Below are 27,993 nucleotides of genomic sequence, written 5' to 3' on the forward strand. Positions count from 1 at the left end.
TTCCATCTAGACTGTCGTAAATCAAGCTATTTCTGTTTGCACTGACCAGTTCCCAAGTAAAGTCTGGTCAGCCAGAGCCATTGAGGGGGGCGGGGCTGTGGAATGTGTTTGTGTAAACTGTAGATGCCACTGGATCGACACAAGTACGCAAAGGAGTTCCCTGATGTTGATCTGTGAAACTTTGACTTGCTCCTCCTGACAGCATGACTGCAGCTCTGTTTTATAATGTGCCTCCAGGCTTACACATGAAGTCCAATTGTCTGATAAGGCAAACTTTGTCGTGGTTTTACCCTCGTGCTGACTCCAACGACTAATAATCAGTTTTGTCTGTTGCAGTTGTACTTAAAGGATTATAGACATTTTAAACTGGTTGTTGTCATATGAGAGTTGGAAAACCAAGACAGTGGCAGGTAAAACACGGTAACTTGTTCAGAAGGAATTAAAAAAAGAAGAAGAAGCAGAAGGCTTTACAATTAAACTTCCTGCTATTTGTGTCACTTTTTACGGCAAACTCATAAACTTAGTTCTCTTTCGCATGGACATTCCCAGCAATAATGTTGAAATGCTATATTATTGCATGATCATTAGTCACAATGTGAAACATTGTGGTTCCTCATGTCCGCACAAGTCACTCTATGTTTTCTAACGTTAGACAACAAATGAATGAACCTCCGCCAAAATTAGTTTTAGTGTCTCCAGCCAGGTGTGATATAAAGTGATCTAAAAATGGTATGAGCTGTTTGGTAGTAAGGAGACAGAAGTCTCACAGGCTCAGCTGGAATCAACACATGTGATGTGAATCTCATTGTTTAGCTTCAGGGTTGTTGTCTTTCACCATATCACATCTTTTTTTTTTTTCCCATTCCCATCAAGACGAAACATTGCTGTAGCTGTGCATTCCTCGCTTTTGCCATCGTTGCTGCTCACTCTCTCTCTCCCTCTCTTGTCTCTCTTCTGTCTACAGGACTGTGGCGGCAGAGGTCAGGAAGCAGATCGCCGGACAGTATGGAGGCTCTCCGCAGCTCTTCAAAAACCTCAATGCTGGCACAACCACGAGCAACACGGTGAGAATTTTCTGAGAGCCTTTTTCACGTTCGGTTTGTGTATGTCCGTTGTGCGTGATTTCATTGTAAGTGGCCCATTGTGGAACTCTTTGTTTGCTCTTGCAGTTAAATATACCTGTCCGGCGACTGAGCTCAACTGTTTACTCGATTGAATGCTCCTGTCGTACTCTATGTGCCTATAATTAAATTTGACTGAACTGGAACAACGGAGAGAGATGCATGTTCTGTAATGCGTAATTTAACAAAGAAATCACTTATGCCAGGCCATTTGTCTGAGTGCATTGCAAAACTTGTAAAAACAAAAGTCCATATTGCTTTCACATAGCTGTATTTGTTAAACATGATGTATTAATCTTTTGTGAAATGTTGTTAGGGTGTAGTTAAATGTATTAAGACTGCTGCCAAAGGTTTCCAGTTTCGAGTCATAAAAGCAGATAAAGAAACTGATGCATTAATGTAATGCTAAATCTGTGAGAGGGTGCAAACAATTGAAACTTTTGACCGGGATGTTTTCACTTTGAGAGGTCCAGCGGGAGGAGAACTTCTCCTTTTTAAATCGGAATTTTCTATGAAGAAGTTTCAGCTTTGCAGAAGGCCTGAAAAGTTAAAAGTTTTAGAAAAAAAAAGAAAAAGTAAAAGGTTAAACAAGCATAGCATGACTTCCTGTTTTTGCTCTTTGGGTAAATAAAAGTGGTCTGTGGAGCATGCGTCGTCTGTGTGTAGCGGAACAGCTCAGCATTGACACTGCTGAAAGGATGTGGGCTCGTGCGGTCTCCACCACTTTCGATTGTGGCGCAATTGATTGGCACTGAAACGTGCCTCTGGGGTTTGCGTCTGCACTCAGAGCCGCCCACAGACACTTACAGTAGGTCACATGTTGATACCACATTGCATCAGGCCGACTTCTATCTGGCATCCTGGCATTAATCATCATCGACTCTCAGCCTCAACGAGTGCCGTGGAAGACATCTGTCATTAATACAGTGGTGGTCGCTGTACTTTCAATACTCAAGATAGAGGGAAATAAAAGAGTTGATGTATTGTTATCACCCACATGGCGGACTGAGAGTACTTTAGTGTTTACAATGGCCGGTATTAGTTGCATTGGCTTAATAGAGCATAAAGATGTTTTTGTCTAGGGCAACACACTGGTGCAGCTGCTATTGGAGCCTCAGTGCAAAAAGGTCACAAGTTCACTGCCCAGGCTCCGGGCCTTTCACTGTGCAGTTTGCATGCTCTTAGTGTGTCTGTGGGGGTCACGGATGTATTATAAGAAGAACTGGATACCGGATTGGCAATATGGCGGTTCGCTGATTTTTCTTCCAGTGGCCACTCGAGGTACTGCAGCAAAAAGTGGTCAGTGCCCTGCCGCTAACCACTGACTGGTTTAATCACAACATCCAGTCTCCTCTCCAGCTCCCCAGCGTTCTAGCGTTGCCACAATATGACAGTGTAGAGTAGAAGGGTCGGTGCCAAACCACTGTCAGCGGGTCCGAGCCAAGCAGCCGCAGACACTCCTCCTCTGTTCTGTACTTAGACTGCAGTTGTAATTAAACAGTTGGAATTCCTCAAGAGGGCGAGAGTTGGGAAACACACACACACACACACACACACACACACACACACACACACACACACACACGCACGCACGCACGCACGCACCTCCCCTCCGCCATTATTAGTGTTGCACAAATCCTACTATGTTTATTATTATTTTTTTCAGCAGATAGGTTGTGGGTTTGGTTCTGACCCAGCCAATTTTGTGGTTCTGTTGTGAAGTGTGTGTGCCCTCCCAGTGTTTGTGCCGCCTCTCTTTGGGTATTCCAGCTTCTTGGCACAGCCCAGTGACAAGGCAAAGCTGCCTGTACTGTTAAGGTTAGCGGACTTGACCTGGATGGATGGATGTATAATTATAGTACAGATTTACTTGGAGTTGTTCTCCTTTTTTATTTAAAGGAAAAAGATGCATATCTCCACGTTATTTCCATTGTCACCAAAGTTTATTCCAACTGTCTGGTACAGTAGGGAGGTAATATTGCGAGGCAGCAATGCTTTCATGCTTTGGTGCTTGCTTCAGGGTCTCCTAGAAATTTTTTGCTGCTTATCCCTTTTCGTGCCCATTGAACTAGAAGCATGTCTGCGAAATCGTTTGAACTTGATGAAGCACATTAGTCACTGCTTACGTTCCGGCTGTGTTTACTGAAATAACAGAAATGACCTCATGATTTATTTTACGACGGCGTAGATATACCCTGGAGACTGACTAATAGATCGTGATGGTTCTGAACCCTGAAAAAAAGGGTTTTCCTATTTGGAAAAAGCCAAGCTGGGTCAGTCGTGTTTGCTCACAAACTGTCCCCCACTTCTCCTCCCTCCTTTCGACGAGCAGGTTCCCCTCACAGAGGCAGTGGAGCCGGTGGATTTTGAAGAGTACCTCATCACTCACCCTCCCATCGTCGACTCGGGCCCGCTGAGAGATCTGATCGAGTTTCCCCCCGACGACATCGAGGTCATCTCCACGCCAAGGGAATGTCGCACGGTGGCACAGGCCGTCCCAGAGGAAGGGTGAGGATGCAGCGTTGTTCAAATGTTGAAGATAATCGCGGCAGGCGGTCAATTGTTTCTCCGGCATCACGGTAAACGAACTAACTGATGTATATTTGACCATTGTGCACGCCTTAACGACAAACGGTTCTCCATTCTCCGAACCTGCTTCCCTGGTTTAGGGTTAGAAATAGGGCGGCATTTCTCAACTGGTGGGTCGCGACCCAGAAGTGGGCCACGGAGCTGTTTTAATTGGGTCATGGCATCGTGGGCAGTTACCTTTTTTCTTTGAAAGGGATTTTAAAATAGATTCAATTTGATTAAACAATTTCAATAATTTATTTACTGAACATGGTAGAAAGTGGCCTGGCGTTTTTATTTTTGTGGAATAAATTTGTGTTGCGACTTCATGATGAGGAAAAAAATGTGGGTCCTGAGACTCCACCAGTATTGCTTTTTAATGGTTCTGATTAATGTATTTAAAATGTCAATCTTGCTCTGAATAGTAAAAATGTATTTGGATGGCATCTGTGTGACTCCAGGGACACCGACACTCACGTCAGAGACTGTGTCAGGTCCTACACAGAAGACTGGGCCGTCGTCAACAGAAGGTAAGACTTCACTCTGTACAACATCCATCAGTGTTCTTACCAGATTTAGTGTCAGGACGCGTTGTAACTTAGGCCGTTGGCCGATGCTTTTCAATTGTTAGACATTAAACACCACCGTTAAGGTTAATGTCTGCACTCTGCGCTCCGTTAGGTACCACAAACTCGGCACGGGCTTTAACCCCAACACACTGGACAAGCAGAAGGAGCGTCAGAAAGGTCTTCCCAAACAAGTGTTTGAGGCCGACGAGATGCCGGAGCACAGCAGCTACCAGGACGACCAGGTGCCACATTACTGCCCCCCCTCTTTGAAGTATCGCATTTCAGATCTGTGACGTCATCCTGCGTCTCTTCCCCCGTAGGACGATCTGAAGAGGCGGTCGATGTCCATAGACGACACGCCGCGGGGCAGCTGGGCCTGCAGCATCTTTGACTTGAAGAACTCCCTCCCCGACGCGCTCCTGCCCCACCTCCTCGACCGCGCTCCCAACGAGGAGATCGACAGGCACAACGAGGAGCAGCGCAAGGCCAACCGCCACCGGGAACTTTTTGCTCTGCATCCAGCCCTTGATGAGGTACTTTCGCCTGCTTGTACTTGCGATATAAATGTAGGTCACCACAGTTTTCAGAAATAATTGCAAGAATGATTACATAGTATGAGTATTATTTTTGTGGACGTGTAGGAGGAGCCCATTGAGCGCCGCTGCGTGCCTGAAGTACCTAAAGAACACTTTGGCCAGAGGCTACTCGTCAAGTGTTTGTCCTTGAAGTAAGTGGAGGGTGACCATTTTCCTTTTGTTCGTTTCAAATGCCGCTTTTGTGCTGACACACTTCATTTTCTCCTCCCTCAAAGGTTCGAGATTGAAATCGAACCCATATTCGCTAGTCTGGCCTTGTATGACGTCAAGGAAAAGAAAAAGGTGAGCGGTTATGCTCTGTCAATCCAAACCACACTCGTAATGAAGGAGCCCAGGCAGGTTTAAAGAGCAAATTACTCAAAACTAATGCTTTTGACAGTTAGGCATTACTAGTTTCTGCAACTTTTATCTCAATGTCAGGCACTAGAGGGTAGCAGTTTCCCTCGAGAGGGATACAGTGACTGTAAACATGATCTATACAGTGTGCTGACTTTGCTTTTTAACCTGTATTTGTTTTGGTCTGCCCCTCAGATATCGGAGAACTTCTTCTTCGACCTCAACTCTGAGCAGACCAAGGCGATGCTGCGTCCGCACATCCAGACAGCGGCCATCTCCACACTGGCACGCTCGGCCGTCTTCTCCATCACCTACCCCTCCCAGGATGTCTTCCTCGTCATAAAGGTCCGAACAGTGGTTCCAGTTCCTGTCACAGAACAGCAGCTGGTTATATCGTTTCAGCTGCCTTGCCTACACGTGTTTCTTGTGAAGATAAGGGAGGGATAGCAGAGTGATCTCAGGGCCTTTTTCTTATAAACAGTTCCCCCAGAATGCTCTCTAGTCTGAGATGAAAGGCTTCTTTCTCTGTCCCTTTTTTATTGCCTTAACATCTGATGTTCCTCCTTGTTTATTCTGCCTTGAATCAAGTCAGAAGACGTCTTTAAAATGTTTACTGTCATCTTTAAGTGCGGTTTCCATGTTGATAATGTTTGCAGCCTTCCAACTTAGGCTACTATAATTTCTGAATAGTATTATGTTCACAGTATAGGTCCCAATACTGTAAATTAAACACATTTTACATGCATTTGAGATTGAGTTGCCATTCTGTTTTCTCAGTTTTTCATGTTGTGTAATGACATTAAATGACATCAATGACTTGTGCTGCTTTGCCTCCAGCTGGAAAAGGTACTGCAACAAGGCGATATCGGAGAGTGTGCTGAGCCTTACATGGTCTTCAAGGAGTCAGATGCTGCAAAGGTACAGTCAGTGTTATTTTGACACAAGATGACGTATGGCCATGGTTTTTGTCTTAGGCGCTGAGGTGTCACTCTAAATAACTGTATACGAGTCCAGTAGGTGTCTTTATAACCACATGTCAGCAAAATGCTGAAAAATATGTGTCTTTGAAGCCTGACCAAAGGTATTCTGCTCTTTATTAAAATTCGATGAAATACAGACTTATTTACTATGAATCTAATTTCTTTAAGTTTGACGGGCTAGATTGAATTCCTGACCTGTGCCACTCATAATCAACTGTAGAACAAGGAGAAGCTGGAGAAGCTGCGCGGCCAGTCGGAGCAGTTCTGCCAACGGCTGGGCCGCTACCGAATGCCCTTCGCCTGGACCGCCATCCACCTGATGAACATTGTGAACAGCGCGGGCAGTCTGGAGAGAGACACGGAGCTGGAGATGAGCCTCTCAGGTGATGCAATCAGAAGGTAGCAGAACATCAAACGTGATCCGGGTTCGAACATTTCACCGAAACCTCGTCCCTCTGCTCAAACACTGTAAAGAGGAGACGGCTACTGGGCCACAGATCTCCAGTCACGCACGGGACTGCACGTGCCATGTTCACGCTGTGACCTCACCTTTTGGATGTTTTTTTTTTTTCTTTTTTATCTAGAAACAACTTCAGAGCAGAAGTCAAATTTAAACAGAGAAGAAAACTGCCATGTTGGCATGTCATATTGATCCTGTGTCATTTTGAGTTTGACCGCTTGTGTGTACCTAACCTTGAATCTCTCAAAGTATCTCAGGTGCTCGGCATTGGGGGTTGTCTCACTGTTGCTAGGCAGACAAAAAAAAACCTGTCAGTTGCAACAGGAGATGTGTAATGAATCTCTAAATAATAGTTGCATTTTTTCAAGTAATATATATATTTTTTTATCTGTGTGCAGAGAGGAAAGGCTCGTGGTCAGAACGCAGAAACTCGAGCATCATGGGAAGACGATCCCTGGAGAGAACCACCAGTGGAGATGAAGCCTGCAGTCTGACAGGCTTCAGACCAGCAACGCTCACCATCACCAACTTCTTCAAACAGGTCACTCAAACTTCTCACACATTCATGATTTTTTTTCTTTTGGATTGTTTCAATTTGTAGTTTGAGAAGTTTGTATTTGTATATAAAAAAAAGAAGAAGAAATGTTGCCTTAACTTCTTCTATCGTCTCCTACATGTGTATTCAATGCAGGAGGGGGACAGACTGAGTGACGAGGACCTGTTCAAGTTCCTCGCAGACATGAGGAGGCCGTCGTCAGTGCTCAGGAGACTCAGACCCATCACAGGTACATTCAAGAATTGAGAACTTTCTATTACTCTCAGAAGCCGTCCTGATTCCATTGAACAAACTGAGCGGTCTGAATGTTTTCGTTTGTTTCTGTTTCCCTTTGCTTTGTGACAATTTGCAAACGTCGACCACAGCCCAGCTGAAGTTGGACATATCGCCAGCTCCGGAGAACCCTCACTATTGCCTGACCCCTGACCTTCATCAAGTCAAACCTTACCCCGACAGCAGGGTGCGCCCCACCCGGGAGATCTTGGAGTTCCCTGCCAGAGACGTCTACGTGCCCAACACTACATACAGGTAAATGACATTTTATATATATATATATTTATATACATATATGCATGCATACATACATACATTCACGTGTGTGTGTGTGTGTGTGTGTGTGTGTGTGCGTGTGTGTGTGCGTGTGTGCGTGCGTGCGTGCGTGTGTGTATATATATGTATATAAATATATATATGTATATATATATATATATAAATATATATATATATACACACACACATATACACACATATATACACACATATATATAATGATGTTGTGCTAATGATGCACAACATCATTAGTGCTGAGGAAAAATACATTGTGCTGTGGCAACAGCACGTGCCATTGTGACATCCAGACTAGATGGCGATGCGACTCCCCTCTGAGTGTGTTTTGCTCCCCTGCTCCTTGTTTACTTGTCGCGCCGGCGACACAGTCATGTTGAGGAATGCAAATGTTCTCTTCCTCTCCGCCTTTGGAACTGTTGGTCCTCTACCCCCTCTGCACACTGTGTCAATAAACAACAAACGAAGGCGACCTGCCACTGGTCGTTGCTACCGGTGATGCAGCAGTGTCCTGGATCGGCTGCCTAACACTTGCTGGAAAGCAAAAACAGTACAGAAGAGCAGTATTTTGGGATGACTGCCTCAGCTGTCAAAATGGTGCCGCCTGTGCTGTCCACATTTTCTAAGTGACAGAGACTGCCGAGGCTACTTTTGCAATCATTTTTCAACAGTTGGTTGAAATGCAAGGTGCGCTCAGATACATCACTCTAGCATTGCTCATGTGGATGCAGTCTTTGTACACCCACCCTGGTGACTGACCCCCTTGTTTGATGTTCAGCGCATGTCTCCAGGTTTCTTTACACATAATCCAGCAGGACAAATGCTATTTTTGTCAAGGTTGTTTTACGTTAAGGGTTCATACAGGATGGCGCTGCCTCAACCACATGGCCATGTTTGCCTATAGATAACCACTCACCTTCCATTTGTAGATTAACTAATGTTGACCCAAATGGGCCGCCGCTGAAAGCCATCAAAGGCAAATTCAAAATATGCATTCCATTTAGTACATTTTTTGATTGTCAATTTTCTTTTTGAACGTTTTGATTAATTGAAAAATTCAAGTGCAAAATGTTAAAAATGTAGCCATGTTAAATAGTCATCTTGCCATGATTTTTTTTTTTATTTCTTTCCACACATATATGTTAACAGAACAATTAGCAATGTCAAAACAATGTACATAAGTCAATATGACTCATCTCACTATAAGTGGGATAATAGCAGATATACCCTTTAAATATTTAAGAGAATAAAAAAACATAAAACAGTTAACAGCAAAAAAACAAAATAGAGTTTTGTATCTTCTGCATTTGAAGATTTTGAAGAATCTTCCTCCATTTTCCCCTTTGTTTTAAAGTAGTTGAAAGTACAAGAAAAGAAATCTACACGTCCCTCGGTGAGGACAATAACAGGCTTGATACTATAAGTGGTTTAAAGTACAGAAATGCGTTTTCTCCAAATTTGCATGTCTAACCAGTCTTAGTACATGCAACAGTATCGCATCTAACAATAATACCTTGACAGTTAAACTGGGAGCTGCAGAATACATTTGAAGTTGGACAGGCACCTTTTCAAAAATGTTCCATTATCTCTCTGGACAGTTTTCCTTCCTTTACGATTGTGACAGAACAAATTGGATGGAATATCCAAAAATCAATGACGCTGTCCGTTTTTGAAGCGTTTGCAGGTCTTGCGTAATGGCAGATGTGCTATGTACGTTTGGACTCCGGTTAATGACCTGCAAAGCATCAGGTTGCAACTGTTCAGCCTTTTTTGGTCATAAAAAAATGGTCCGATTTAACTCACATTTCTACAAACTTTAACGATTGCAAATTAACTAAGTTATATTTTCAGTATATTTTAATGTATATCTGTATATAAGCCGAGCTCTGTGCATGGCCTTAGTTGGTGTGTTTTAATCAAAGCCTGGTTCAGACAAATGGATGTGCAATGGCTCAGCCATTTAAAATACTCAAGCTCCCTCTTGATGCATTTTATCTTTCACCTGACTCCAGTCTACCCTTCATTTGTCCTATTGACAGTTAAGTATGAGTACATATAAAATGTATGCTGTCTGTAACAGAGATATGTCATTAGAAAAGTTAAGAGGCATTACATAATTACCAATTTTTTTTTTTGCACCTTCGTGTTCTATTGTGTCCTTGAAACAGCGGGTAGAACAGTAGGCCATTGCCTTTAAGATGGGGTTGTTGCTGGTCTGTGGTGCAATGTTTCTTTATTCTGCCTCAAAAATCAATGTGCTGACGATGTTACCTGGTAGCACAAAGTTGAAAGACCAATGCATCCACAGATGTGCAGATTGGCAAGAGTGCATTTTTTTTTATAGCCCACCACTGAGGTAAATGTGTGCTGCTGTGCATCAAGTTGGACCAAAAAAAAAAAAAAGAAAGCTATGTATGTGTTGTTTGTTGGGGTGGGGGCTGGCAGCCCAAAGTCCAAGGGCCATACGGCTTGGAGAGCCACGTCAGTGCGTCTTCACTTGTTCCATCTTTGAAGCGTTTCGACTTGGCTCGGGGTTCAGTTGAAGCTCTGGGTGGCTCCGGCCGGCCGCACGGTCATCTTGGTCATTTTCAGGTAAAGCGACGGCCCCGTGTCGGGCCTCCAGTGAACGCCCCTTCTCCTCATCGAACGTCCTTTCGCCCTCATCCACAAATACCTTCCATTCAGATTTGTCTCGCCGCAGTTATTGAACCACCAGCCGCCTGCCAAAGGGGTTGGAGTAAGAGAGAGGTGAGTTAGTATGCATGCAAAGCCGGGTGTCAGTGCCACATGCAAACAAAAACTGTTTACCTGTGTAGCTGCGAGTGCATACGGAGTTTCGCTGGTCGCTGTTTGTGTCTTTTGTGGAGAATTTCGTGCCAGTGGCGTTGGTCATGGCGTCGTGCAGGTCACCGGAGAAGTGGCTGACGTGAAGGACGTAGTCGTTGGACGGCCCCTCCACAGAGAAATGGTACTCAGCCCAGTGCTTTCCCTCCTTCCAGTCTTCCACATCAATCCGTAGAATGTGATCTCCATGCTGTGTTAAGCTGTGCATCTTCTTCAAGCCCAACCAAAAGTCCTCTGCATAAGACACCACATTTAATTTTGTTTAGGGATTTTTTTTTTTTTTTTTTAAATATATGTAATCTGTCTCTCACTTATTGAAGTCGCGCTAACCATTTTATTGAATGAATTATCTGTTGCGGATTTCTTTCCATTTTCAACAGCCCTCAACTGAAAGCAATGTCAGGTGCATCTATTACCATTAGATTGTTGTACTTTCTGCTCAGAGATGCATTACCTGTTATATTCTACTTGCGATATAAATATTTACATATATTTATATTCAGTGGCAAGTTCCAAACCCTGCAATTAAAGGGTTTTAGCAAATACCAAATTGTACTTACTTTCCAGATCTCCAAACCCTTGCTCGTATTTTTTCCAGGTCTGGTTAAAATCCACTAAACCTTCAACCCTCTGCTGAACGACGGTTGAACCTCCACCTGTAGGATTTTTTTTAGACAAACATTTGTCAAATCAAGTTCAAAAAAGTTCAAAGACTCCGTTAGCAATTAGCTACTCCTACTTGTTGTCTCTTGGACGAGTTGTCTTGGCAACATATTGTTTTTATTCTTTAATGCAGTGGCCCGTGTTCGAGCCTGAATACACTCTTCAGTACTCAGCATGCTCCGGATAGAGTTTTGAATTGATACGTTTTGACCCTTAATAAAAAGAATGTTTTAATTTGACCAACCTGCACTCATGTCGCAGTAAACGTTGAAGGCTTCGGACTGGTTGGGCTTGACAGCATATATTCCACTGTTTGTGTGTCCTTTGTCAAACCATCCGCCACATTCTGTGGGGAGCTCTGAAAAAAAAAACAAAAAAAGAAAAACAGTTCAGATTGTGGAAAAAGCATCTAAACCCCACAGATTCATGTTGAGACGTTTCATCTTGAAATGCATCATATTACCACTTATTTCTTGACTGGTTGCATTTTCCGTCAGGTATGTAAACATATCAAACACTGCAGTATCTTGATCCACTGTCTTGTCAACCATGTCTTGGAAGCTGTCGTAGCTTATCTGTGGGGGGAAAAAAGAAAGTAGGACAGTTTATTGATTAACAAATGACACAAACTTCACTCTGCAATTATCTTGTAATATCCAGTATGGAATTTAATAAACCTTGTGTGTATTAATGCTGAGAGCAAATGTTTGTCCTGTTGGGTTGTTGTTACCTTTTCCTCCAGAATCTTTATCTTGCTTTTCTGGTTGTCGAGCTGATCATGCTGCTCCTTGACAGCTTGCAGCAGATCGGTGATGGTTTTTTCCTGGCCTTCAATCACCTCCTGAATATTGCACGATGAAAACATTTTGCGTCATAATTTACAAGTGTGAGACTTTACTTTGAAAACAAGCTTTTTGATTTTGAACAAAAATGTAAAGGTTAAGTCAGGTTCAAAATTTTCCTTAAAATTATTGTCTATAAATTAATAATACATGCACTGGTAATAGGGAGAGTGACATCCCTAGCTTTGAAACATAATAACGCTAATTTTACTGGAGGAATACACAGTTTTGGAGAGCGGTTGTTTATGTTACAATAATGGGAAAAACTGAAATTAAAATTAGATTTTTTTTTAATGCTTTCAGTAGATTCTGACAGCATTAAAAAAAAAAAAAAAAAATCCAAAATGATAAATAATGTTAAATGCATTACAATGCAGAACCTTAAAAATACTCTGTCAAAGTTATTCTGCCTTTGTAAGGCTAATGTGATAGTCATGCATAATGTCTCTGACATAATAAACTATTATTAGGTAACAGTGACGCCCTAATCCTTCTGAGCTCCAACCCTAAAAAAAAAACCTGAAATAATTCATTGCTGGAGTAAGAAAAGTTGACTGTTTTATCAAATACTACTCCAGTGGCTGACGGACTTTTCTTTATATTAAGGACATGTTGGTGCATGTTTGGTCCAAACCGTAGCTCCCTCATTTTTACGTTCATATTTTTTTCCCACCTCCCCATGCAGTCCGGCCTCGGCACATTTGTGTAACTCACCTTCAGCGTTGAGATTTCGTTTAGCTGGTCAGCGGGAACCATGCTCTGCGACAGCCCCCTCAGCTTCTCCTCGAGGCTGCCCACCTTGCTCTGCAGCTGCGTGCGCTCCTGCATGATGCCGTTGATCTTGTAGTTGATCTCCAGCGACAGGTTCTTGATCTCCTCGTTGTTGGCTTTCAAAACGTTGGTGGTCTTCTTCAGTTCCTCCTCTTTCTCCCTGATCTCGGACGTGACCACCGACAGGTGGTCGAAGGAGCGGTCGAATATGTTCAGCTTCTGGAAGATGTCGTTCATCTGGCCTTTGGTCTTGTGGACGAACTCCCTCAGGCTCTGGCCGAGCTGCAGGAGGCCGTTGGCGAGCAGGCGGACGTCGTCCAGCATGGCGAAGCGAGACACGGTGGCCGTCTGCGGGCTCGGAGGCGTAGTTAAGACCTCGGAAGGCGGCGTGGTGAACCTCTCCCTACCTGTGGATTCCATAGGGAGAGTGGCCGTAGGACTAGACAGCAGCAGCACTGGCAGCAGCACTGGCAGCAGCACTGGCAGCAGCATTGGCAGCCGCGATGGCTTCATCTTCCCCAATGGTAGTGTGGTTTTCCCCTGTGCTCTTTTCTCTCGGACTGCCTGCAACCGAGGCTCCCACGGCGTTCCAGTGATTGGGGAGCAGCTGGCTGCCCTCTGTTTTATACTGCCCTTTTACCAAAGGAGGGTGGGAGGATTAGCTGATCATTAAACCCTACTATGTTTTAGCTCTGGACCCTACCTCCTCCCTAATCCCCCCTCAAGCCCTCCCTCTCCTGAACAAACAAATCACAGCAGTGAGCAAATGACATATTACCCCTCTGCCCCCTCCACCCACTCCCCCCCCACACACACACACCCTCCCCAACCTATTTAACCCCAATCCCCTCTGCGGACCACACCCTTCCCTGTTCTCCATCTGCAGTGGAAGGCTTTAGCTGATCAGCAGAAAGCCCACAGTGACCATCATAGGTTTTTAATGGATTGTCAATCCAAACGGTCGCAGACCTCGTAAACCTGCGCGCACACTTTGCTCTGATTGATGACGCGCTGTGTAATTAATCCTCTGGAAATTTGATTTAGCATCCTGCTGAATCAGCCAAGCAGCATCTCTCTCTCTCTCTCTCTCTCTCTCTCTCTCTCTCTCTCTCTCTCGTTCTATCTCTCTCTGTCACTCTCTCTACCCCCCAACTACTTCCCTGTGCATTAGAAGGGAATGAGCTTGCGATCTGTGCCAGCTTTTGGCTTCCATGCGTGAATGATGTTGCAGTTTGGACACTGTGTACTCATCATTTTGATTTTATTGCCCCGCCTCATCAGGCCCACCTCCCCTCTCCGTTTACCATGACATGTATCACACATTTAATGCACCCAGAAATGCAATGGCAATGCAGAATGTGATCTTTTATAATGAACTTGTAGAGTGTAAATCCTGTACGCATTTTCAATTGTAAGAATATTAATTGGTCCGTGCAGGTCAGGTCTCTCAGATTTGCAATTGTGTTGTGCAAAACACAACCAATTTTCCATTTCAACTTTCTGTTATAATGGAAACATTTTGTCTGTCTTTCTGGCTGTCCAGCATCCAACTCTTCGAATTGTTTTTGTTGCATAGTTAACTTTAATTTCACTGTGTCCCGTACACTCATGTTGTGGCATTTTTACTTTGTGGCAGCTCACTACAAAATCGTGCTGTATGCGCTGGCTACACTGCTGTCTGTTAACTGTACTGTAAAGGAAGCCGGCTAACGGCTACTTCAGAACAAACAGCGGTGAGGTGAGGGGAAACGATGATGATTCTAATTTTCCTCATACCTCCCATACCTCTGTGTATGTCGCTTTATTTGTGCCAGCATTTGTTTTTGTGGTTTGGTTGCTTGCCTGCCGTGCTCTCCTATTTGCTCTGGGATTTGGTTCTTTGTGGCATGGTTGGAAACCTCCCAGCAGCAGCGCCCCATCTTTTGTCTGACCTGCTCGGCTGAGTGGTCATTTACTGTGCTTCAAAGACAGCGACATTTAGGGGGAAAAAGAGTTATGCTACACGTACCATATAAGGTGCCGTGCGTAGTTATGTTGCATAGATGAAACAATTGAAGAATAAAGATTGCTCTGAAGAAGTTAATCTTTAATTTAATTTATGAATGCTCTTTAACAATATAGATATAATTTAAAACATCTGTACAAATGTTGATAACTGGAAAATCACACAAGTGTTGCTGTGCTGCTGCAGCCTTGAAGTTTTGGATTGCGTAAATGTTTTTACTGTGTATCTCAATCATTGCATTTCAATCATGGTCTTCCCAGGGTCAAACTTCTTCTTCGAAACATTTTGAAGCACCACTATGGTTCAATCTTATTAGTAGAACTGATCGGTCTAATCCCAAACCAATCAACTAATTGAACACATTTAAAATAACACAGTCAACCAAGGTGCTATGACTAAGCTAACGTGTCACAGTATACAGGTCCCGAGTTCTCTTTAACTTCTCTTTTGACCAAACGCCACAATACTCAACCTCAGTTGAAAACTGTCCTGACAGTTGAAGGATTGAAGAAGGAAATGAGTTGGCTGTGGTCCTGATTAACTATAGATTCCCACGCTGCTTCGTTTGTCTTGGTTCCAGCTGTCGTCCCCCGGGGCAAACCCCCACAGGCACCTCTACGTCACTGCGGTTTGTGTGCTCATACCGGGTTGCACTCTCTTTCCTAAAGTGAAATATCCAATGTTCTTGACAGCACATTACAACAACAGTCAACATTAAAAAAAAAAAAATCAAGAACATTTTTTGAACATCTTGTTATTAGTTTAGGTAAAGTTTTATTAGTGTATTATCTCTGTTCTAAGCAGAAACAACAAACATCTACTATGACTTTTACTTCAGGAGGAAGCATAATATGACAATGGACATTTTATTTATTATTGACTGCAGATTTCCATATCAGTTTTTGCATTGCACTTGACGCTCCAATCATGAATTGCCCTTATGGACCAATACTTGGATCTCGTAAGTTACCACGTTTACTATTTTAAGTGCAGCTTGTTGTACTACTAGACCGCTGCTGCACCTCCCATAGTTATTGACAGGCCAAGCCCCCTGTATTTACCAATTAGATGCGCTTTTACGTCCTGCAATGACCTTGCCCTGAAAAAATCCGTTTGTTCAATCTGATGTAACTCTGCTGGTAAAGCAGATCAAACACTTTCAAAGAGGCTTGACCTTGAGGGTTAAATTCCACACTGTAAATGGAAAGCATTGCGCTCAGAAAGGTTTTCTTGCGGACGGTGCCAAGAGTAGTTTTGGAAAGCGTTTTTATACTTAACTCTCTGTGCCTTAGTTTGATTTCAGAATTCTTTATTTGGACTAACTACAGTGAATGAAACTACTTTAGACATAGATTTAGTTATCATGAATCATATTAACTGTATAGGACCTTTAGAAGCTTTCAAAACAGTGGTCAAACAGCAGGAAACACAGTTTCTCACAATTAATTATTTTATTTACCCAAATAATTATTTTTGTTAAAAGATATAAGAGGCATTAGATATGAGGCAGTTGATATAGAAATATTGGCAAATTTCTGCTCACACAACTACGACTCATTTACTATGGTGTCAGTGCGGTCACAATATAGCCACTGCTTTAAAGGGTGAATAACTGATATTACAGCGCCAAGTTGTAAACATTGGGATCCAAAAAGTAAATCCGCAGGTCTCTGGCTTGAGGGTCGAGCTGCTCCGGAAGAAAAACTTGTTTATTGTCTTGGGGTCCTGGGTGGCCTGGGAAATCCTTGTCATCCCCTGGAGGATCCCAAAAAAAAATCAACCGCCAAGTGGGAGGTCTGAAATGAAAAGAACAGACGAAAGGTTTCGGAAAGGTTGTGGCTGGACTTCAGATGCACGATGGTAGATTCACACTTGTTAGATTCACATCAACGTATGTCTTATATGATAACGCCAGTGTTGTAGTACACGAGATTGATCTTGGTCTCAAGACGGGTCTCGAGACCACTTTTTAAGGGTCTCGGACTCGGAGGCATTTTTACTCTGTCTTGTCTCGGTCTCGGACTGGATGGACTCGGGATTTTTGATCAAAACCGGTCAAGACTCAGCCAACACTGCAATGACACGATAATAGCAGAAAATAATCCAGCTGCTGCCGTTTTACACTCTGTTTGTGACACCCAGAGTGACACACCCCCTTATTCCTAGTTAATTTATTTGTTTTATTTAATGACGCAAAGTTGTTATTTTTTTGAAAATGGTACAAAATAGATGGCAAAGCGGCAAAATGGGAAAGAAAATGATTAAAAGACACCTCGCTGAAAAGAGATGTTGCTGTTCTATTTACAAACAAACTTGAATTAAAAAAACCTGTATTTTTCTTTTTTGTTGTTATTTTTCTTCGATATATTAAGTCTTGGTCTTGTCTCGATCTCGATACTCTCCAGTCTTGACAATGCCTTGGGCTCGTTTGGTGCGGTCCTGACTGCAACACTAGATAATGCAATAATTCTTTGTCATGTTTTCTGTTTGTTTTCTTTTGACTCACAGGAATCTTCTCTACGTGAACCCTCAGAGTCTAAACTTTGCGAACCGGCAGGGCTCCGCGCGCAACATCACCGTCAAAGTGCAATTTATGAACGGGGAGGACCCAAACAACGCCATGCCGGTACGTCACGACGGAATCATTTCAACGTCGGATCATTAAACTGCTATCTGCCACAGAGCCGAGTTTGTTGTCTGATGTGTGTGAAGATGTTTAAAACGAGATGTATTTTTGGCAGTAGAGTGATCTGTCAAGCTTTAATACTAGCCCTGGATTAGTCCACAGTTGTGTTGATACCATTTAATATGCACTGTTTAAATACATGTTCACCTTTTTATTTTAAGTATTTTCTTTTCTGTAGGTGATATTTGGGAAATCCAGCTGTGCAGATTTTTATAAAGAAGCCTACACCTCCGTGGTCTACCATAACAGGTGAGTCTTCATTGACTGATTACTACTTTTGTGTAAAAGCTGCAGAAACAATGTGGGCCAATGCAAGTTAGATGTCAAAGAAAATGTTGGGAAAACTCCCTTATTAGTGAAATATCTTAATATTGACTCTGTTGGCTTGTAGCTTAAATTGTCATGACACAATTTTAGCAAACATTCGTGGATTCAATTGGGTTTTATGCTCCCCTCACACTTCTGGCGCCACCTCCCCCACCCCTCCCCAGGTTTGATGTGGTTCATTAGCAGGAAGGTTGGATCAACCTTCTGGAAGCTGTCAGCCCTTGTCCTTGACATACGTTTTTTTCTATTTCTTTTGCAAGAGATGAGCGCTCTCTAAAATTTTATCGCCGCCATTAGGTTTTATTTTTTTAACTTTGAGCCGGTTCCCCTTTGTCACCCTGGGGTCACGGCTTCATGGCTGGAATTAATCAACCCAGGAATATCGCGCCACTGTTGACAGCTGTGTGACAATTGTATTTCCGCGCCTGATTCCGTGCCTTCTGTTCAGCAGCTTCCGAAATTATGGCAAAGTTAATTACTGCAATAGAAACAAAATCATCTTAGAATTCAAATAATCGTATGTGGCCTCCATTCAACTCAGGTTTGGAAGTTTGTGCCTGAACGTGCAGAAAAATCAAACTCATTGCTTCACCAGTTCACAACAGGGAAGCTGATGGAGCTTCAGCACAGTAGATGAATGTGTTGCCAAGCCTACAAGCTCTACGGACTGTTCAGTTTTCTTTCTATGGTCACGTGATGAAAGTCTCCTGCAGAGTACATTTTATGCTGTTTCGGTTTATTTACTCCTTTGAGCTTTAAGTCAGAGCAGAAAGATTCATGCACCAGTTTAAGAAAAGGAAACAAAATGAAGATCTGAGCATTACCAGCCCTTTAAATGAGTTTCGCTTTAATTAAGTTCACATTAGTTTTTGTGCAAAGTGGGACATTTAATAAAATGTGCACCCGTCTACAGTTTTCACCGCTTTCATGTCTCAACAGATCTCCAGACTTCCACGATGAGATCAAGATCAAGCTCCCGGCCTCCCTGTCGGACCACCACCACATTCTCTTCACCTTTTACCACGTCAGCTGCCAGCAGAAGCAGAACACACCTCTGGAGACCCCAGTCGGGTACACGGTATGCAACAGTCTGTCAGATTTCTAGTAGTCAAACTGCTCAAACCTTTCCAGCCTGAGCTTAATGAATTGTAATTGTTTCTGTGTTTTTGGTTGTTGTCCCTCCGCAGTGGATCCCCATGCTGCAGAACGGCCGTCTTAGGACCGGCCACTTCTGTTTGCCTGTTTCCCTGGAGAAACCACCACAGTCCTACTCTGTTCTGTCACCTGATGTAAGACAGATTTTCTTCTTTTTTTTTTGTCAATCAATCTTGCAGCTTGCAGAACATGATAAAATCAGCACATACACAAATCATGTTACCATGTCCTGCTCTTTTTCTGCTTGGTCTGATAAAATGAAGGACATTTGAAATCTTTACTGTTGGATTGACTGAGATAAAACACATACATTATGACACACTCAGCTTTCTCATGCTTTCTAGTTAAAGCTTATCATTTAATGGCCATGTATGACCCATTTCCACCACTGTAATAATAATGAACTGGGACTTTTCGTATTGTTGTACTCCAGGTTCCTCTCCCGGGTATGAAGTGGGTTGACAACCATCGAGGAGTGTTTAATGTGGAAGTGGTGACTGTGTCAACCATCCACACGCAGGTAACAGTCCAGTGAATGTTTTTTTTTTTCCTTCCTCTTCTCCTTTCTGTCCCTGGAAGCAGTTCATTTTCGGGTGAAACTGGCCTTCCCAGTGGTGAACCGAGGCCCACTCCATCTCTGCATTGGCTGGAGTGTGGAGGGCTCGACTGTGGTCCTTACAAGCCCAACTGAAACTAATGCACTCATAAATCACTGCTACCGGCACGGATTACACTTTCTGGAGTCTGCTGTGCTCTTGTAGTCAAGGAAGTTTGCCTGTTGTTAGCCAGTTCTGGAGTGGAGGCCTTCTTTCTCTTTTGATTTTCTTACAATTCAGATGTTAAAGAATTACAAATTTCAACTGCATCCACAATGACTACCTGCTGAAAACATACGTTGACTGGTGATGTTGGAGTTCTGATCAGGATAGAACTTGTAGTCTGGTCACTCTCCCAACCAAGACACTTTACGATTTAAAGGATTATGATCATCCCATTTGACATGACTGTAATGAAGGATACGATGCAATCTTTATTTTTCTCTCCTCTGTTGCATTCCCAACCCATTTCACTGTTCAGGACCAGTACCTGGACAAGTTCTTTGCCTTGGTACACGCTTTGGACGAGCACATGTTTCCAGTCAGGATAGGAGACATGCGCATCATGGAAAACAACCTGGAGGCGGAGCTCAAGTCCAGCATCGCGGCGCTCAACTCCTCCCAGCTGGAGCCGGTGGTTCGGTTCCTGCACCCTCTGCTCGACAAGCTGGTGCTGCTGGTTGTGCGGCCCCCTGTCATTGCTGGTCAGATCGGTATGTTTTAATGCGTTGCGCACGTCACTTCATCGGTTCATCGCAATCAGTGTCGTGAAAATGTAGTGATGGAAGGAAGTTTTTGGACACCTCATGCATTTGTGATCTCCTGTTCTTTGCTAAGAACCAGTCTTCAGCCTCCAAGTGCTGATCATTTTCGTGCGGCCACCAACATTGACCCACATGCTGCACGTGCATTGTTCCATCCATGGAATTGAGTAAAATATTAAGGGTGTCCAAAAACTTTGTTTCCCCACTTTTATCTTTAATTAGGAGACGCTTGATGTATTGTGACACAGTGAGGAACTAACCTTATCATTTCAAGTACCTACATAATGGATATTCGTCCCCACGGCTGTCCAACCTTCACTTGCGGTTGAATTGGATTTATTTATTTCTTCAGCGGCTCGTTTGTCTCTGTGTGTTCAGTGAATCTGGGCCAGGCATCCTTCGAGGTCATGGCGTCCATCGCCAACCGGCTGCACAAATACCTGGACACCAACCAGGACATGCACGGCCGCAACGGCCTGCTGTCCTCCTACATCCACTACGTTTTCCGGCTGCCCAGCAATGATCCCAACTCGCCCTCTCCAGGTATCTTGTCGTTATATGGTATTTTTTTCTTCATCATTCGATGTTTGTAAGTGTTTTCTGCCTTTAATTTAACCTCATTCAACCTCACTCACCCTCACTGGATGCTGTTATCATTCCTGCCTGCCGTCATTTTTCCTTTTCAAATTCTTTTTTTTTTATCTTTTGCTTTTGCTTTTCGCACTCCCACGTCTATTTTTTCTCCTGCCTGCTCAACACAGACCCCAACTCATCTCTAACAGGTAGATATCTTCCACTACTGTACATCCTAATTTGTGCGTAACTGTTCTTCCCCTTTGGATTTTATTTTCACGTGCGGTTTGTTGAGATCGTCGTCAACTGTTGGAAGTAGGTGAAAGAGATAAGATGCGGTCGCGCAAGAAGTATATGGATTTTTTTTTTTTTTTTGCTCCCAGGTCCAGGAGGGCTGGGTGGTTCTGTTCACTATGCCACCATGGCTCGCTCAGCCGTTCGCCCAGCCAGCCTCAACCTCAACCGTTCCCGCAGCCTTAGCAACAGCAACCCTGACATCTCCGGGACGCCCACGTCACCCGACGACGAGGTCCGCTCCATTATTGGCAGCAAGGTAAGAAATTGAGCAGATTCTGATCCTGACGTGGCTGAATCTGAATCTAAAACTTGCAAAATTTGGTCTGTAAAAAATTTTCACCGCACACACACGTTGGTCTATATTGAAGACTCGCTAAGGTCCTAAATCTACAGGCCTTAGGCAGTGACCCTGAGGACTATTTCATCAGCGTGTGAACCGCATAGCCTTTGCACAAACGCAGGACTGGACATCTTATCTCTCAAACTGCTGTTACAGCAAACTGACGGCAAAAGCTGCCCGAACTGATGTGCAGCGCGCGCGCGTGCGTGTGCGAGTCACATGATTCATGATGGCATTGTTTCGGTTCCCGTTTAGCCATAGAGAATTGGCTGGATCGGTCAGTCCCCAACTGCTGTTTTCTCTTTGTTGCAATGTTCTGTATTTTTTCTTGTGTAACGTATGATTTTCCCTGCCTTGAAACATTTTTTTTTTCTTCCAATTTTAAAATTGAACCCCAAAGTACCAGAACACTGTCTGAATGCAGCCCCTTGTTTGATGAATGCTTCCTCCGTTGCTAATACCCAACTAAACCTTGTGTTCTTGTCTCAGAGGAAGGGGGAGCTATTTGTAAAGAAAAGAAAGTGAAAGGGAGAGAAAGACCTGTGCACTTTAATCCTCTGTGGTGATGATTTTGTTTATTCATTTCCTGGCAAGCTAATCTCCCAGCCCTTTCTGTTGTTTGTTTTTGACCCCTTGGTATCTTTCAGCAGTCCTGACCTCTAAAGACTCTTTAACGTGTCAATATTCCTTCCCTCCTCCTTCCCCCCCGTGCTGCTCGCTTGTTCCCTTTGCCTCCCACCCGCCTTGCGTCCTTTGACCTTGGCACGCCTAGGGCTTAGACCGCTCCAACTCGTGGGTGCACACCATGGGCTGTAAGAGCGCCCCCTGGGGATCCAGCCCTGGGTCCGCTCCAGAAACTGTGCAGGTGGTTTATTGAATACCCCGTCCTCCACTTTGCTGCACTCCAAAAAAAAAAAAAAAAAAAAGACAACAACAATTCACCCCTCTCACCTCGACGGGATGCTGGAATATTTGGAGTTTTGGTTCATTTGTGCACTTTGACTGAAGAACACATGCAAGTTTGGCCATTTTCTTCTAACGTGGTCGTTCTCTGAGGTTCTTGGTGTATTTTGTTACACTTATCTCTCACTAATAAATGTGCTTTTGAGCACCGCAAAGCATTGTGCAAACACTATGAATGATATTGTCAGTCTCTGCAGCATTAATCAACCCCAATAGAGCCTGACCTGTCTACCACTGAGGTATGAAAGAAACCAAAGCTTCACAATATTTCAGTATTCTGGTAAAAATTGAAGTCACACTCCTCCCATTGTTCCCACACATGGGAGTCACAGCCGCCTCCATGAACCTGTATCTCGTCATGCTAGAGTCATCCTTACTTCCCGACATCATAACTCCTTTTTTCTCTGTAAGTCCAGTGCAAAGGGGTAGTCCTCCCAAAATTGGCATTTCGTTCATTTCTCACCCTCCATTGTCAGTGTTGGCTCTAGTAAGTGATACTTGGTAACCCGTGTAACAGTCCTGGAGTTTCACAGATGGAAAGAATTCCACCTAGACGGCAGTAAGAAGGAGCCGAATCACATCTTTGTATTACTCATTGATGTCATTCACGATATTTTGGCAGATACGCGGTGTCAAACCATGAACTTTTCAAGTTGATTTGTATTCCCTTGTCTTCCAGTGACACCACGTGAGCAGTGAATGGACGTGTCATTCTTTTATTTATCTGTATCTGTATTCACTTGGTAGAATTCATCCTGTCTGTGAAACTCCAGAATGGTTACGTGGATTAGAAAAGGTCAGCTGGGTCAATATCAATTTTGGGTGAACTACTCCTTTCCAAAAAAAAAAAACAAAGTCCCATCATTCTAGTTCCAGTTTGTCATTTACCTCTGTCACTTATTTCTAGAAGTCTTTTGTTGTCCATCTGAGTTGTAGAAAAAAAAGAGCAGTGGTGAATCAGCAGAGTAGTTCCTCCTCCTTCACGTATTTCATTTAAACTCAACCTTCTTAGTCTCCACTCTTGGCTTAGTGTCCCTGCACGATTCGCCACTAACTGCATTGCATCCATCTGTCACTGGAGCATGGTGTTTCTTCAAGTGCGAGTGTGTGCCTGTCAACACCTCCGTCGTCTTTGTGCTTCTCCATCTTTACGTCTGTCACGTCTTCCACTCGTTTTAAGTTATTCCACGAATCATAAAAACCAATGCCTAAGTTAAGTCATTACTAAAAATCCGAGAGATTTGATGCTTATTTTTAACCTTACAAACCAAATCTAGATAACGCCATTTAATTCATCATTTGTCCAGCATTGTCATTGTCACATGCCATGAGTGATTGTTTTAGTGTCTCAGTTATATGCCAGCCTCTGAAGTATTTTACTTATTCCTAGAGAAATGTAAAATAGGCCATCGTCAAGCAACTTTGCTTGTAACATTAAAGGTCCAGTGTGTAAAGTCTTTCAGGAAGCCCCCCCTGACAGCGTGTTTGATACGTAGGGCACTGTCAGGCAGGCTTCCTTAAAAACGGTGGTGCAAGATGGAAGCCAACTAGGAGCAAGACACTTGCTCTATGTCTATTCTTATATGTATATGAGAGCCAATCCTAAAGTAGGAAAACCCAATGACTTGTATTAAACTGCAAGTATACACTTTTATGAGTGTGTTTATGAGCAGTACCTTAAGCTTTTACGAATATAAAAATCATAAATCAAGCCAAATTCTACATACTGGACCTTTCAGGAAAAAAATAAACCAACACAATTTTGCATTCGTCTCGTCTATTACTGTTATCATGCAACTGTTTAAGGTCAGACTTTCATGATTCATCTGGATATGCTTCCATCCAGCGTCCTTATTGTTTCACGTCCTCATCTGTGACAAGTGTGTGCGAGTTATCATCAAAATGTCAAGTGTGAATCTGTGTGTGTGTGTGTGTGTGTGTGTGTGTGTGTGTACATGCGTATGTGCGTGTTTGTATATGTACAGTATATGTGAGCCTCAGCAGACACGTTTGCCCCTGTGTGCTGAGGACTGCAAAAGAAAGGTGCAACCCCACACTCCCGTTGCTCCTCCCACTAACCTTGTTGTCACCGTTCCATTCATCCCACCCATAGGCCATGGAGCGCTGTGGCAATCGCATGTCTTCGCACACTGAGAGCGCCAGTTTCTTGCAAACTTTAACAGGACGGTTGCCCACAAAAAAGGTAGAGCCACTTGCACCGGGGGAGGAGCCAACCCCGCCCACCTCTTTTACTCGCCTCCTCGCCTGTCTTGTCTGTGAATGTGTTGCCCGTGGACTGGTCCATGTTGTATTTGGTGGTCGTGTTGAATGCTGAATGTCCCCTGAGCTGCCTCTTGTTCTGAATGTGAAAGAAAAAAAAATATATATATATATTTTCTTTTTGTTTTGTTTTTAAATCTCACAAGATCGTTTGGTTGTGTTTTGATTAACGCAGTCTGGCTAAAACCATCTGGGAAGTCTCCCGTCGTTGTTTTCCCTTCAGTATGCAATCATTAGTTTACAGTCATCTGTGAAAAATGTGTAGTCTATAAGGCTGTAAGGCTCCCTAATGTTCAGTATTTTAATATTTACACACCAACAGATGAAGGTTGCTTAGTTTTCATGTGAAGTGTCCAGCTGCTGGCACTTTTTCATTTTGAAGCATTTTGAGGATGCAACTTTATTCCTTTTTATGTTGTCACCATAGTCAGCCTTAGATCATTTATGCTCACTGGATGACTTACCAGACATTGGACATTGGAGCCAGTGTAATTGCCAGACTGTGTTAGATGTTTGGTTTTGCATAACAGCACAATTCCAAATCAATTGAGGTTATTGATTGAATTCATAAATCAGTTATAAACTCTTCTCCCTGCGTCAAAAGTCTTTCTCTGGGTTGCTAGCTTCCACTCCGGCCGCGTTTGACTTTTTCTCTATTCGACTTTAAAGTTTCTTTAATCAGGTTGATTTACTCTGTTGGGGGTGAAGCACCTGTAATGAACTTAATCGCTTTTTATAGAAAATAGAAGGATTGTGAAGAAATGCTAATTTAATAATAACAGTGAAAATTTCACAATATTTTCTGAGTTTATTGTTTCCTCTCTGACCTCTTTCCCTTCTACTTACACCATCTACCCAAGCTCTTCCATGAAGAGTTGGCCCTTCAGTGGGTGGTGAGCAGTGGAAGTGTGAGGGAAGGTGCTCTGCAGCAGGCCTGGTTTTTCTTTGAACTCATGGTAGGCGCCTTTTCCAAACCCCCCCAAAAAAAAGAAGAAGCTTTTTGATATCATTTTAGCCATTGCTAGGCTTTATTGTTCCCGCGACGACACGTTTTATCCCGTCTCCATCGCAGGTGAAGAGCATCATCCACCACCTGTATTTCACTGAGCGATTAGAGTCGCCCAGGAAGAACCGCTTCCCGGAACGCTTTATGGATGACATCACGGCCCTGGTCAGCACCATTGCTGGTGACATCGTGTCTCGCTTCCAGAAGGTCAGTCAAGCCAGAGGCCTGGTTTGTGAACCATGAGTGGAACATTCTCATTCTGAGAAGTATACTGAGTTAACCTGTACCGTCATCCAGAATGAACAGTAAACCTAAACGAGCTAATTAATTAGCATTTCAAGGTTTATACACATCTATGGAAGCTTTTCTCAGCAACACTTTCATTGTCTTTTAATCAGGACCTTGAGTTGGTGGAGAGGCTGAACACCAGTCTTGCCTTCTTCCTCAACGATCTGCTGTCGGTCATGGACCGAGGCTTTGTCTTTACCTTGATCAAGGCTTACTGGAAACAGGTACGGTTGTTATCTTTTCAAACATATTTTTGTCTCAGTTTTGTTTTCTTTAAAGACTTGTGGGCAAAAAGAGGGTGGATCATTAGTTTGTTTTTCCTCCTTAAGTAGTAGTATTACCAGTATTGCGAAGCGCACCATTATTATGCTGGTTGTGAGACTCAAATGAAGCACTTACAGTATGAACACAGCAAAACATCTCCGAGTGTGCGCGCTTTTCTCCCCCAAGGTTTCCACCAAGATCTACGCCCTGCAGAACCCAACTCTGGAGTCCCTGAGACTGGACTTCTTACGGATCATCAGCAGCCACGAACACTACGTCACGCTGAACCTGCCTTGCAGTCTGCTCACGCCGCCTGCCTCGCCGTCACCCTCTGTGTCCTCGGCAACCTCACAGGTCAGCACAGCCACTCACACTCGCAGAGTCAACAATATTTCTCATCGACTTGGCAGGCGTTTTTTACAACGGAAAAGAGAGTTGTGTGTTGTTGTTGTTGTTGTTTTTTCAGCATATTCATTAGTGTCTTTTTTTTCTCTCCCTCTCAGAGCTCTGGGTTTTCCACACACGTCCAGGACCAGAAGATTGCCAACATGTTTGAGCTGTCTGTCCCCTTCAGGGAGCAACACTTCCTGGCTGGATTAGTCTTGTCACAACTCTCAGTAATACTAGATCCAGAAAATGAAGGGTAGGTACATTTTGCTTTAATACCACCCTAACTAAGAGTATGTTTTTTAGTTTTTTTTAGGACAGTCTGGATCTACAGGTGGCAAGACAGTGAAATCTTCTTACTATCGCTTCACGACACGACGTTATCAGCTTTGATTGCACAACAACGTAAACACTGGTACATATGCAACACCGTGTCTGCTTCAGTCACGACAGTCGCCACGACTTCTGCACATGCGGGTCACTGCGGGGCCAGCAGACTGTTCACCAAACGGACAAAAAAAGAATGTCCGCAAAAATTCGGATTTGAGTATTAAAATGCACAGTGTGAATGTCGCTTCAGCTGGCTCAGAGATAAACGTGTCAATGTCCAAGTGAGTGCCACTGATAGAGGTTGTTTGTTCCAATTAATTAGTAACAATGTCTGAATTTGCGTCAAGCCACTAAAACCATCATGGCAAACGGGATTGATGTTTTCACGTTAAAACCTCTGCCGCCGCGAGATAAGCAGGCCGGAGCCGTGAGTCACCGCCGTGCGGCTTCATCTCATTGTGTGCACGTCTGGTTTTTTTTTTGCCCGTTGTTCCTCCAACGCTCCGACTGAACTACTGTGCGGCTTTGTCTCCGTCACTGTAGGATGTTTGGCCTCCACAAAAAAGTGGTCAGCGTCGTTCACAACCTCCTCTCCAGCCACGACTCCGACCCTCGCTACGCTGACCCCGAGGTCAAGGCCAGAGTGGCCATGCTGTACCTGCCCCTCATCGGCATCGTCATGGAAGCACTACCGCAGCTCCATGACTTCACTGGTAAAGGTTAAGATCGCCTCAGTATTTTTATCACTTAGTTCTTTGAGAAATGTCTATATATATATATACTGCAGGCAGATGAGTCATGCGGCTTTTTTTACAAGATAAAAATAATACACCGGCTGCTTTGATGTCACTTTATCCGGCTT

The 27,993-nt window shown here is 43.6% G+C and overlaps 2 protein-coding genes and 1 long non-coding RNA gene across 20 annotated transcripts in view; 2 read left to right on the top strand and 1 right to left on the bottom strand.

The window, feature by feature from the left end:
- The window catches only part of dock7 (dedicator of cytokinesis 7), a 43,352-nt gene that overhangs the window by 1,676 nt on the left and 13,683 nt on the right, over nt 1–27,993 (top strand). For 5 of the 18 annotated variants that reach the window (XM_076045402.1, XM_076045394.1, XM_076045395.1 and 2 more), the window contains exons 2-31: nt 965–1,064; nt 3,454–3,629; nt 4,151–4,219; nt 4,371–4,500; nt 4,579–4,791; nt 4,900–4,985; nt 5,070–5,136; nt 5,386–5,535; nt 6,028–6,108; nt 6,391–6,553; nt 7,029–7,171; nt 7,322–7,415; nt 7,552–7,714; nt 17,384–17,501; nt 17,740–17,810; nt 18,828–18,966; nt 19,076–19,177; nt 19,477–19,563; nt 20,121–20,352; nt 20,782–20,946; nt 21,165–21,185; nt 21,360–21,529; nt 22,386–22,478; nt 24,690–24,779; nt 25,717–25,812; nt 25,929–26,069; nt 26,261–26,374; nt 26,601–26,768; nt 26,918–27,057; nt 27,675–27,850. In XM_076045402.1, the coding sequence (XP_075901517.1) occupies nt 965–1,064; nt 3,454–3,629; nt 4,151–4,219; nt 4,371–4,500; nt 4,579–4,791; nt 4,900–4,985; nt 5,070–5,136; nt 5,386–5,535; nt 6,028–6,108; nt 6,391–6,553; nt 7,029–7,171; nt 7,322–7,415; nt 7,552–7,714; nt 17,384–17,501; nt 17,740–17,810; nt 18,828–18,966; nt 19,076–19,177; nt 19,477–19,563; nt 20,121–20,352; nt 20,782–20,946; nt 21,165–21,185; nt 21,360–21,529; nt 22,386–22,478; nt 24,690–24,779; nt 25,717–25,812; nt 25,929–26,069; nt 26,261–26,374; nt 26,601–26,768; nt 26,918–27,057; nt 27,675–27,850 (3,758 nt within the window). The remainder of the gene's footprint in view (nt 1–964; nt 1,065–3,453; nt 3,630–4,150; nt 4,220–4,370; nt 4,501–4,578; nt 4,792–4,899; nt 4,986–5,069; nt 5,137–5,385; nt 5,536–6,027; nt 6,109–6,390; nt 6,554–7,028; nt 7,172–7,321; nt 7,416–7,551; nt 7,715–17,383; nt 17,502–17,739; nt 17,811–18,827; nt 18,967–19,075; nt 19,178–19,476; nt 19,564–20,120; nt 20,353–20,781; nt 20,947–21,164; nt 21,186–21,359; nt 21,530–22,385; nt 22,479–24,689; nt 24,780–25,716; nt 25,813–25,928; nt 26,070–26,260; nt 26,375–26,600; nt 26,769–26,917; nt 27,058–27,674; nt 27,851–27,993) is intronic. The other 13 variants (XM_076045401.1, XM_076045403.1, XM_076045404.1 and 10 more) reach the window with 8 other exon arrangements.
- Nucleotides 8,456–9,015, top strand: LOC142900910 (uncharacterized). Its single transcript, XR_012928947.1, has 2 exons — nt 8,456–8,541; nt 8,588–9,015. It is a non-coding gene; the product is annotated as an uncharacterized LOC142900910 (long non-coding RNA).
- Nucleotides 9,543–13,475, bottom strand: angptl3 (angiopoietin-like 3). The gene is made up of 7 exons (XM_076045524.1): nt 12,814–13,475; nt 11,988–12,098; nt 11,721–11,832; nt 11,502–11,615; nt 11,155–11,250; nt 10,559–10,828; nt 9,543–10,470 (listed from the first exon to the last, which is right to left on the bottom strand). Exons 1-7 carry the CDS (start codon nt 13,381–13,383, stop codon nt 10,286–10,288), a joined length of 1,458 nt encoding a protein of 485 aa, XP_075901639.1. The 5' UTR covers nt 13,384–13,475; the 3' UTR covers nt 9,543–10,285.

This window comes from Nelusetta ayraudi, unplaced genomic scaffold, assembly GCF_046127955.1.
Source record: "Nelusetta ayraudi isolate G7.1 ecotype Tasmania unplaced genomic scaffold, CSIRO-AGI_Nayr_v1 ptg000084l, whole genome shotgun sequence".
Lineage (NCBI taxonomy): Eukaryota > Metazoa > Chordata > Actinopteri > Tetraodontiformes > Monacanthidae > Nelusetta > Nelusetta ayraudi.

Excerpts from the sequence above, each read along its gene's own strand:
- angptl3 (XM_076045524.1), bottom strand. The coding sequence starts at position 13,383 with ATGAAGCCATCGCGGCTGCCAATGCTGCTGCCAGTGCTGCTGCCAGTG. Across the intron at positions 10,829-11,154 it reads AGGGTTTGGAGATCTGGAAA|AGGACTTTTGGTTGGGCTTG; the intron begins GTAAGTACAATT and ends TGTCTTATGCAG. Across the intron at positions 10,471-10,558 it reads ATGCACTCGCAGCTACACAG|GCGGCTGGTGGTTCAATAAC; the intron begins GTAAACAGTTTT and ends CCCCTTTGGCAG.